The following is a 12090-nucleotide window of genomic DNA, read 5'->3' on the forward strand; positions in this document are numbered from 1 at the left end:
CGCCAATGTATATAAACATGATATAAACAAAACCTGTCCGGCAATGGCGTCTGCCAGGCAGCGGGTCTTGTTGACTTAACGTTCGTAAGAGGCAGAATCCGTTCAACACAGCATTGTCTGGTAATTTTTTCTCCCTTCGCGAGCCAAGCATGGCGGACCTAGAATCTTCTAGCCGCGAAATGCGCAAGTCGGCAGACCTGAGGAGGATACTGTTCAAAGAAGAGGAGCAGGCCAAAACGAGACACGTATGTGACATTTTTTTTTTTTTTTTTTATGGCTCCGATGCGCCCGGGGTGCTAAAGCAGCAACTTTGGAGGGTTTGCATCATACTCGACGCTTGGGCGTTCGATTTCGTGCAGATCCGCAAGCTGATGAACAAACCGGCCTGGGAACGAAGTCCCGACGAAGAGTGCATCTTGGAGAACTCGCGAGACCTGGTGCAACTCCTTCAGGAGAGATCGCGTAAACGCCGGTGCAACGAACAACGTCTACAGGAGGTCCGTAACAAGACGTTTTACCGCTTATCGTCCGCGGCTTTCGACCAGCATTTGTTATGCGTGGCGAAACTACGGCAGAACAGTTACCCTACGCAAGTACTGCACGGCGTTTTCGTACCTGTAATAAACAAAAAATTACGAGTTGTATGTTGCTCGAACAAGTCCGCCTTTAATAGTCTTCGTCCCAACCGACGCTTCGGGAGGGTCTCTTGCAGTGCTAAAATTCCTGTGACAAAACGTGTAAGGCGTTGTGCAATACCAGCCCGAGATTTGTCAGTCGACCCGCGCCCAAATCGCCCCACCGTCTTGCTCTGACATCGAATGTTCTCTAAGCTAGGTGGATTATAGTATTTTGTACCTCTTGCGACGGGATCCGTACTAGCGGAGAGATTTTCTGCTTGTTTCAAAAGAAAATAGCTGATTAGCCGACAGCTTTCGTTTCAGCTGTTTTCTCGCCGACCAGCTGTTGAGCTGGCCAACTCGAGTTCTGGGTCGATGTGGTTGAAGTGGCCAGCTGCTGTGATTCGGCCCGATTATTATTTGCTGCGCATGCGCATGCGCAAATGCTCTAGAGCGTTCCAGGTATACTCTAGCAAGCCCCCCCCCCCCCTTGTTTTTTTCTTTTTCATACGTTCATGCATCTCTTTCGGTCAAATTATCTATTTACATTTTTGTGATGTGTGTATATGCAGTGTGTGGTGATCCAAAAATTCAGTGCAAGCACCAGCTGTTGAAATCGCCATATGCTGCGTTTCAGCAGGCAACACATACAAAGCAAATATTTGGGACCAATAAAGCTTTGACACAGCATTGTTTCATGTGCTAATAATATCTCTTATATTTCTGAAAACACAGCATGTTTGTTATGTAGAAGGTATGGCAGTTGCGAATCTATGTAGCACAGTTCAAGCACTGTGCATATGACACAGTTCTGCTAACGATGGCTGCCATACATTATTTACCAAAAGATAGCACACTTTATGCTATTAGGATGAGGACATAGCCGTATGAATAATACATGGTCTGATTTAGCCTTACATTCACGGCTTCTAGCACGAGTGTACGAGCGCCACATTTAATGCATATTGAATAGCTAGTGTGTTGTTGCATGTTGTGCCTCTCTGTTCATCATGTATATAGGTATGCAAGTGAATGTGTGCTAAGCTGCGAGTGACCGATACCCAGTGATAGGATAGCAGGATATTGTGCTAGCCCTTGAGCAATCGAGAAAAGATTGGTGAATAAATGAAGTCAACACATGCAGTGGATCCTGGTCTTTTGAAGACCTTGTCAGTTGTTCTTGAAGACCATGTCATGCTGGGCCTCTTCTTGCATTCTGTATTCAAATTGTGCACAATGATCACGATGATATCACTCATAATTCCCGACTGAATCATATGCTAAATTTATCTGCATAGTATCAGCATTGACTACTTTTGATGGAATTACAATTCATTCTGACTGTAAGTGATGACCAGATGTTGGCTTTTTGCTGGTATAATGCCCACATCACCTACATTCAATTTCAATCCAATGGTTAACTCGCCTATAAAATGTCTCAGGCTATTCTCGTGTTCGAATGTTTTTTATCGATCATGTTTTTCAGCAACACACATTCATTGTTAGCCATCGTACGTTGGGACACTCGACAGATGCTTACAGATGGGCATTGGCACGTTAACGCGGTACCTTGTACTCGCACAGGTACAAGACCCGCCAGCAGTGCTTGCCGAAAAGTGCGAGGCGTTGGCGACGGCCATTGCCGAGGCTCGCCACTTGGTGGTGTACACGGGCGCCGGCATCAGCACGGCAGCGCGCATTCCGGACTACAGAGGACCGGCAGGTGTATGGACACTGTTGCACAAGGGCTTGAGGCTTCCTGAGTACGTGCCGACCTGGCTTTGCTCGTCTCGTGCTCTGAATTATGCTGGATCTTGTGTTGTCTGCTTGCATTCGTGGTATATGAAAGTCGCAGCAGTCGCAACTGATGCTGTCACATCTTGATGGAGGAGGCCAAATGGCAAAGGCCCGTGTACTGTGCGATATCAGTGCACATTGAACGCCACATCATCAAATTTCTAGAGACATCCATGATGGCATAATCATGTCATGGTTTTGGCATGTAAAATCCCCATTTAGTATCATTATCGATATGTTGCATTGTCGCAATGTGTTGCGACAATGTTAGGATCTCAAATTAATGTGAGAGCTCTTGTACAGGGAGCCATTTATGTTTAACTTCCCTTCTGTTTGCACCTGAAGTTCATGTAGAGTGTAGCACTGCTTAAGCTTGGGCTTGTTAGAGCATATTGGAATAGAATGGCGCTGGGAAAATAGGGACACAAGAACACACGTTAACACAAGCGTTATGTGTTCCTCTTGCGTCCTTGTTTACCGAAATTGATTTTTCTGATGAATTCTGTTTAACTCCATGGTTTGATCCAGGGGCTGTATTATGTAACAATATGGTTTCCGAAGAGCAAGCTTTGCCAACACGCGATTCCGTGACAGCATTGTAACGTCCCCGAGGCAGTGTCATCACCCAGGTGCCTGTTGGCAAAGTGAACTCTTCGGAAATCCAGCCATTAGATAACAAGACCCCGATATGCTTATCGCTTAGTGGTTGAAATGCAATGATTTGTGCCCACGACTGCTGCCATTAGGCTTTAGAGACTTCCATCTCATGCATTGCTCAACTCGTGCAACCAGCGAGAGCCCTTGTAACACGTTGCAACTGCATTTTGCCCGCGAAGTGTCATCCAGCACTTGGCATTGGCACAGAAAGTGCCTGCTGCCAAGTGCTGGACACTGTGGATGCTTATTTTTTGCATCTGCCTGTACATGTGTAACACAAGTGTTTGGAAGGCCTTTCAATAGATTCACTCATTGACTCAAAGGTGACGTTCAAGCTGTTACAGGGGTGCTTTCAAAGGCAGCCTAATCAATAGCCTTAACATTAAGTCAACCGAACAAGCTAAAACTCTATTGAAACCCCAAGGGCCATTGGGCAACACTAGCAGAAAGAGCGCGAACATGTACTCTTGTTCACAGTGTGCTCTTGCTCATGATTAGAAAAACGAAAATCAAACCCAGATGCTATGAAGAATATTCTATATGAGTGTTATTAATAATTTAATGTAGTATCATTGCCACTTGATGTGTGTGTACTGCACGTACTCGCAATATGTCTGTTTATCGAGAGTATGTAGCAGCCGGATCAAGCTGCACGAACGTTGCCGCAGTTTAGATGCTGAACGACTGTATATGCATAGCAATGTACGAATAATTTGTTGAAATGTTCAAACAGAAATACCAAATTTATTTTTGATTTTGAGTGGATTTGTATTATTTATATTTCTGTGGGATAAAAATGAAAATAAGTTCGCTGCAACACACAACTTTTCTGTAAAACTTTAGAACGACTCTGTGTCTGTTGAAAGCTACTACCTATGTAGCAGTGCTGCTACTCTGTCGAGTTGATCCTATGTTTTCCTATCTGTGCCGACGCCATTAAGTGCATTTTCACGCCATGAAAATTTTTTTCCTCATGCGAAAAAAGAAAAGAAAGAAAAAAAGCTTCCTTTCACCGCAGGGTGCAAGACCTGAGCCAGGCTTGCCCGACCTTCACACACATGGCGTTGGCGCAGCTGCAGCGTACGGGCCACGTCAAGCACGTCGTCTCGCAGAACTGCGACGGCCTGCACGTGCGCAGCGGCCTGACTCGCAAGCGCCTGTCCGAGGTGCACGGCAACATGTTCCTAGAAGTGTGCCCGCGTTGCAAGCCGCTGCGGCAGTACTTCCGCCTCTTCGACGTCACCGAGCGGACAGCGTTGAGGCGGCACCGCACGGGTCGCCAGTGCCATGTTTGTTCCGCGGACCTGGTTGACACCATCGTGCACTTCGGCGAGACGGGCCGGTTGCGCTGGCCGCTCAACTGGCAGGGGGCGGGACGCGCAGCCGATCGGTGCGACACCATTCTCTGCCTCGGCACCAGCCTCAAGGTATTGGCCTCCCAACACAGTGCTTAGATGCGAGAAAAATCAGTGAAAACTCAACACTGGATAAAGTTTAATTATTGTAAAGTGGGATAATGATTACACTTTATTTCAATAATTACATTTTATGCTGTGCAAGCATGTGAAAAAGTGTAATTATCGTATGAATCGGGATAATGTGAATATGGTAGAATCTTGGTGATGCGAGTTTTAAGCAGGATTGAACAGATTTGTGTCACCCGACCTTTCGTATTGCTAAAAAACTACCAAAATCCATTCTCAGAAGCATGATATATGCACAGAACACTTATTATGCACTAAGACTCGCATATGTCTTTCTAGTACACGCGTAAGCAAACCAGGAGATATCGTACAGCTGGTTGTTGCGAACACAGACATCAAAGATTCGCCTCAGGTCTGCTGAAAACTAAGGGCCAAAGTCTGCTCCCCTATAGTCATCAGCAAATGACAGGGATGCCAATGTGCTTCACGTCTTTTTATGACTATTGCCTTCAATCTACCACTGCGTTATCTGCGTACCTTCGGAGCTGCGTAGCTGTCATTGATGATCAAGACAGAAGCGCAAGTGTGTGTCTACTGAGTGCACCTATGGCTTAGTAATTTACACCTCTGTCACTTCACAGGTGCTTCGGAGGTACAGGTGCTTGTGGGGTCTTGACCGGCCCGTTCGGGACCGACCAAAGTTGTACATCGTAAATCTACAGTGGACACCCAAGGATGAATCAGCTGCCCTGAAGATCAATGGCCGCTGTGATGACGTCATGCGGGCTGTTATGGAGCACCTGAAGATCTGCGTTCCCGAATACGAACGGTGAGTCTGCTGGCCGCCCATTTTTTTTCCACAGAAGCCAGCTTGAGCAGCCGAGCTGCACTTGACACCGTGGATGCTTAGATTGACACGTGGTGTTTAACGTCCCAAAACCACCATATGATTATGAGAGACGCCGTAGTGGAGGGCTCCGCAAATTTCGACCACCTGGGGTTCTTTAACGTGCACCCAAATCTGAGCACACGGGCCTCCAACATTTCCGCCTCCATCGGAAATTCAGCCGCCGCAGCCGTAATTCGATCCCGCGACCTGCGGGTCAGCAGCCGAGTACCTTAGCCACTAGACCACCGCGGCGGGGCACCGTGAATGCTTAGTTCTCTTTATCACCGGCAAGATGACATGATGGGTGCGCTTTATAGGTTGCCGCTCGTTGCGTTGCCTGTGCTCCTCCTACCTCTACCATCTGTAGGGCGTGAGCGACCCTGCCCTGCAGGGCAAGGTCACTTAATGCGCAGAAGCTTATCTCATGGTGGGGTGGTTTGTATGTTTTGTGCTTTCACTGCAAAGTTTGCATTGAAGTTACAGAGCACACGCAGGTCACTTCACTTGCTGCAGTGGCCAGGTTTGCGAAAGGAGTGCACTGATAAACCACACAGAAGTAACCATTGTGACAGCTGTTAGCTTGTAGTTGTCCTATATGTACCTGTGAATTGGTTCGTGCGTCTTTCTTTGTGTTTGAGCAGTACGCCTTAAGTGATGCGTTGTGAGAGTTGTTGGTTTGTGCTTCTCCTGTGTGTGTTCCTTGCTACCGTCCTGGTTATAAAATTGAGAGCCGCCCTCCTTTCCAATGAGGGAAGGGCTTGTAATTTTTCTTTACAACAGGGTTTTTCTAAACTTAACCCGTCTATCTGCACAGGCACAATGACCCGCTGTGGAAGCTGCATACGCCCGTGCGGCCCAAGGAAATGCAAACGTTCACCCGGTTGCCCCTGATGGTGGCAGAGCAACCCCCCCACCAAGACCACTGCTACGCGATATCAATCAAAAAGGAAGACAACGAGGATGGCAGTGAGAATGATAGTGAGGACGAGGACAAGCGGGTGATCGTCAAGCAGGAAACAGAAGAGGAGGCAGCGCAGCTCGAGGAGGAGAACGAAGAGGAAGTCGACAACGCCAAGAAACGACCGAGACTCGTTGGCTGGTATGGGAAAGGGTGTGCCAAGTGGCGCCGGAAACGTTAGCGGACGAGCTGTGCTATTCTGATTCAAAATAAACGGTCTTCTGCGTTACTGGTTGCCGATTGATGTGCCACTGGCCTCGGATCGCTTGTATCCGTGCTAGACACCTGTGAAAGGAAACTTGGGAACAGCTTCGCCAACGCACTGTGTTGGATGACGACGGCCTCATGAAAGTTTGCGCTGTGCGCTACGATGTGACGTGTTTGTGCAATTGTTTTGTGAACAGGAGAACAAACGATGCCCTTGCCACATTGATGGAGAGAGTACAAGATGTGTTGGTCTCAAGGGTCTTCTTCACACGTTGCGCCATCTACCTATCGTGTGTCGATAAACTGTGACGGGATGTAATTGAAGTCTGCATAGAAGCTGATGTGTGCGTGTCATCTTTCATTGCACGGGTCATTTTTATATGGAAAAAAAGGCATGTGATTGTGCCCAACGAGAATGAAACTTTTGCAATGTTTCGCATAGAAATGTTGAAAAGTGATTGGGGTGGTCGTGAAATTTTTTGAGTAGGCATGCACTTTTGATACCGAGCCTTGTGATTGCTGGTTGTTCTTTTTGCATTACTGACAGTTTCACGATTCAGACATATTTTCGGTAAATCGAGCAACTTGTCACTGTCTCCTGTACTGTATGGACTGCACACAAAGTTTGACAAGTGTTGCTTGTGAGCAGCTTCAGTCTACGAGAAGGCGCACAGATGAACTCTGCAAGACATTTAGAAATCGAGGTTTTTGAGAGGTCTTGAAAACTAGCTCCCCAAGATGAATCAAGTATGAACTGAGCTTCTTGGCGACTTTGTGAAGCGTTCCAAATCTCCTAGAATTGTTTAAACTGTCATTGAAGGATTGTGTTTGTAGCCTTTCGCTTTAGTGGTGTGGAACTATTGCTACTGCGTGCTTTTGAGAATTAATCATCGCACGGTAGATTATCACAAATGATACCAGAAACACAAAGTGTCGTGGCATGTTTACAGGCAGGGTTCATTGTCCTCAAAGTGGTTTTACACGCGAGCTCCATGACTTCTATAAACCAGCTGAGCTGTTACGTAGTTAATCGGGCAAAGCTTGTCATTCGCTGTATTTAAACAATTCATTGTTAAGTAAAACTTGTCGTGCCGACAAGTTCTGCTAGAGGTATCCCAGAAGACCTCAACGTGATGTATAATAAGTCAACAAAATCTTTGGCATATTTTGTTATTACGTGACACTTCTCAGTACATAGCTGTGTTTGTACAATTTACCCTCAAATTTCTTTCATTTGTTTGGGAAGACTCCATTCACGGCCTTTAATTTGATAGGCTTGTCAGAGTGAAATATTTGACTTCTAAAGCCTAGCTTTTGGAAACTATCTTGAATAGTCTAATTTACTCGTAATAGTTAATTGTAAAATGAAACCTATAATGACTGCAGATATGAAGTGCTGTACAGCCGCGGCCACGTCTGTGTAGAGCGCGCAAGCAGCCAGTTCTTGCTCCGCAGCGCGAAACCTTGAGGGAGTTTCAGGCTCTGAAGTGGTGTATCAGGAGCAATCGTGTCCTAGTTGTGAGGCTGACCACATCAGAGCCCGATACTGCCTCAAGGTTTCGCCTCACAGAGCAAAAACCGGCTGCTTGCAGGCTCTACACAGACGTGGCAGCGGCTGTATACTCGCACGATTTATTGGTTATAACGAAGTAAATGAAAAATAGTCCTGCTATCGATATAGTGTTGGGAATAAACATGTATAACGAATTTTCGGATATAATGAACTCTATAATGAAACGCTTTGTAACCTGTTTTGTAAACAAGCTCTGGAAAATGTTTTACAGATGTGCTCTGCATGACATGTAGACTTGCTGATCTGTGAAGCCTGCCCTGGGAAATCAAACTTGTTGGTCTTGCATGCCATTGTAAAGTAATATGAATCGTGAATCAATGTAATTACACATAGCATTGTCATTTCCAACCTCTTATTTACAGACGAGTCCTGTAGGTCTTGTGGATAGCCTCCACAAGTCTTATCGTAAACGAGCAGCGCTCATGGAGAACTTCCTGAGGTGAAGTCTCTAGTTAGCCACATTTATACAACTCATTTTGACAAGCTTTAAGCAGTCATAGTTTTAGAAAGGCTGCAATCTCAGCCTCTTGTTTGAAATGGCCAATCGGGGAACAGCCTGTATTACTTCTAAAGCCCGCCTTTTTGAGCTCGAGTTTCTTTTACACCTATCGTAACTCAATTGAAAATTTGGTGTATAATAATTGCAGACACAAAATGCTGTAGTAGGTTTACAGGCAGCATTTTTGTTTTTTTGAACTCGTTGGCTATGCAACATAAAAACAAAACAAAAAATGTGTTTTTCATCGAATTAAGGGTCTGTGCATTTATATATACATTCTTCAGGTGCGAAGCATTTAAATAGACCTTGATTATAGACTAACGACCAAGGCACTGCGTCATTACAGGGATACCTTTGTGAAAGTGCAAGGAACTGCAGCCGAGTAGTGAGACAGTGGCCGTGAACTGTATTTTTTTATTAAAAGCTTGAATCAAATCTGAATCACAGTTACTCGGGCAATTTGAGATGGTGCCTGAAAAACTTGGTTACAAGCAAGAGCACGTTATTACTGCTATATCAGCAGTGCATACAACACGTGGCAGCATTCGAGCCATTGCAGTGGCAATGTGCTTTGGTGTGGTCTACAAACTTACAGATTGATAGAACAAGATGCTTATGTGCAAGTGACGAGTTGTGCAACACAAATTATGTGACTTGTGAAGTTTCAATTGTCTGTCTGTGCATTTTTTTTGGTACCGAATCTGAAATATGCAAGAACTCAAAGACCTTCATGGAATGCCAGGTGCAAAGTGACCCAGCTTCTGATTGCCGGTGATGCTTATAGTGACCGTCTTTTTCTAACCACATCGTCATTGCTACAGTGTATTTCATTTTTTCACTATAGCTATTTCAACATTGTGTAGACTGAGGCAAATGAAAAACCTTTGTTGCTTGTACTGATGACGACGGTGTCTCGCAGTCTTCCGATTGCTGGTATAGCATTGTAACGAGGAGGGTTTGCCAAGATTTAAACGACCTATGTCACTTTGGCTCACAAATCTAGGGTCTGGAAGACTGCATCTCGAAACAAAGCCTCTTTCTGCTTTCCGTATGACGTCTGCCACATTTACGATGCAGTCTGTCAATGCAATGTCTTTTCCAATGGTGCTCTGTCAAAAAGCCTTTGTACTATGTGGCGTGAGTGATGTCATACGTCAGTAAAAGGTCTGAAAGCTCTGGTACAATGTGCCTTTTTTTTCCGTGGTGATGTGCACGAGTCATTGATCTTGAAGTACATCACGACCTTTTGTCATATTAGGTCTTGACCCAAAATTAATTAGTTTGAGTCTTCTATAAATAGGGTAGTTTAAAATGACACAGTGTGAGGAGCGAAAAAAGAAATTGAAACTAATAATTAGACAATTACAAAAATTGCGCCTGCGATGATGTTTATTCGAACAGAGGAGTCGCAACGAGGTCGCGACGGAAAATGGGCTTGCTGGCAAAGGCGGCACAGGTTCTCGTGCAATCAGAGCACGGGGTTTTTCATTCTCTTTGGAAGGCACATACGCGTTGGTGCGTATTGTAGCGATGTTGAGGCAGACAGGTTAAAAAAACAAGCGTATTTATTAGGGCGAACTTGTGCCCACGATTCTAAAGACTATGGTCGTCAAGTCTGAGTAGCCGAGTGGCACAGATCCAACTATCTTCCTCTTCCTCGTTGCCGGAGCGCACTAACGGTGGGGCATGCCAGCCGGGTCTTGCTGGTGCTGGTGCCACGATGAATGTGGCGGGCTACTTGAACGTGGCAAACCTGTCGCAGCATTACCCCCCTTCTCAGACGCATCGTCCCGATGCTTAAGACAGTGAAAAGATACATGCGCACTCTCACTCATTTTTCGACGATCTGTCATGATAGGGTTTCATGCGGACTACGTGTACCACTTCCGTGGGATTGCGGCGTCTTGAACTCACGTGTCGAGCGGTTCTGACTTCATAAGTGACGTTGCTGATACGGTTGAGTACTTCATAAGGGCCGAAGTATCGGCAAAGAAGCTTTTCAGAGAGTCCGCGGCGGCGCACTGGTATCCATATCCACACTTTGTCACCGGGATGATAAAGTGCGTCGCTTGTTGTACCGACTAGAATTGACGTGCTGTTGGTGGCGTATTCGGTATCTTGCCATTTGCCGTGCTTCTTCGGCTCTTTGCAAGAAGTCATCTAAGTCAGGTGGATAGCTGCCTTCGTCCTGTAGTGGTAACATGGCATCCAGCGGGGTGGTCACTCTTCGGCCGAATACTAGTTCGAAAGGGGCAACGTGGGTTGTTTCTTGAACGGCTGTATTATATGCGAATGTTACGTAGGGTAACATTTCATCCCACTGTTTATGTTCAACATCGACATACATTGATAGCATGTCGGTCAGAGTTCTGTTGAGGCGTTCGGTTAAGCCATTTGACTGAGGGTGATACGCCGTTGTTCTTCTGTGATCGGTATTTGTCATGCGCATCAGGCATTGCATGAGGTCTGCAGTAAATGCGGTGCCCCGATCCGTGATAACGACAATGGGCGCACCATGTCTGAGCACTGTGTTGTTCACAAAGAACTTGGCGACTTCGGCAGCTGTCGCACTGTACAGAGAGTCAGTCTCAGCATAACGGGTCAAATAGTCTGTGGCTACGACTATCCATTTCTTGCCTGCACACGATGTCGGAAAAGGTCCTAGGAAGTCCATGCCGACTTGTTGGAATGGGGCATCTGGAGGGTCTATTGGCTGGAGAAGGCCGGCTGGTTTTACGGGTGGAGTTTTGCGCCGTTGACATTGACGACAAGTTTTCACGTAGCGCTGCACTGATGCGAGCAACTTAGGCCAATAGTATTTCAGGCGAATCCTGGCGAATGTTCGGCTCACACCCACGTGTCCAGATGTTGGCTCGTCGTGGCATGCGTGCAGAATTTCCTCTCGCATGGCTGTGGGCACGACTAGTAAAAACGTTTCACCATTAGGTTCGAAGTTCCTCCTGTAAAGGACGCTTCCTCGAAAGCAGAACGGGGAGAGCCCTCTGGAGAATATGCGAGGGACTTGAACGTCGAGACCCTACAGGTGTTGTATAAGCGCCAGCAAATCCGGGTCATCTCGTTGTAGTTGAGCTATTTCGGATGCGTCGACAACGCCTAGAAACGGGAAGTCTTCCTCTTCAGGTACACTTGGATCGATGGGAGAGTGTGACAGGCAGTCGGCATCACTGTGTTTCCTTCCAGATTTGTACACGACCGTAATTTCATACTCCTGCAGCCTGAGGCTCCATCTTGCTAGTCGACCTGACGGGTCCTTGAGATTTGCCAGCCAGCATAGAGCATGGTGGTCACTGACAGCTCTGAACGGTCTACCATAGAGGTAGGGTCGAAACTTGTTTATTGCCCAGATGACTGCGAGGCACTCTTTTTCAGTTGCAGAGTAGTTAGCCTCAGCTTTTGATAGTTTGCGGCTGGCATAGGCTAACACTTTCTCTTGACCATTTTGCCACTG

At 46.3% G+C, this 12090-nt stretch overlaps 1 protein-coding gene across 1 annotated transcript; it reads left to right on the top strand.

The window, feature by feature from the left end:
- Positions 1-9805, top strand: Sirt7 (sirtuin 7). Its single transcript, XM_037431280.2, has 6 exons — positions 1-245; positions 360-497; positions 2202-2380; positions 4090-4498; positions 5137-5324; positions 6199-9805. The coding sequence occupies exons 1-6, from the start codon at positions 150-152 to the stop codon at positions 6521-6523; spliced, it is 1335 nt and encodes a 444-aa protein (XP_037287177.2). The 5' UTR covers positions 1-149; the 3' UTR covers positions 6524-9805.
- Positions 9806-12090: the final 2285 nt, after the last annotated feature.

Source organism: Rhipicephalus microplus, chromosome 7 (genome assembly GCF_043290135.1).
Source record: "Rhipicephalus microplus isolate Deutch F79 chromosome 7, USDA_Rmic, whole genome shotgun sequence".
Taxonomy (NCBI): domain Eukaryota; kingdom Metazoa; phylum Arthropoda; class Arachnida; order Ixodida; family Ixodidae; genus Rhipicephalus; species Rhipicephalus microplus.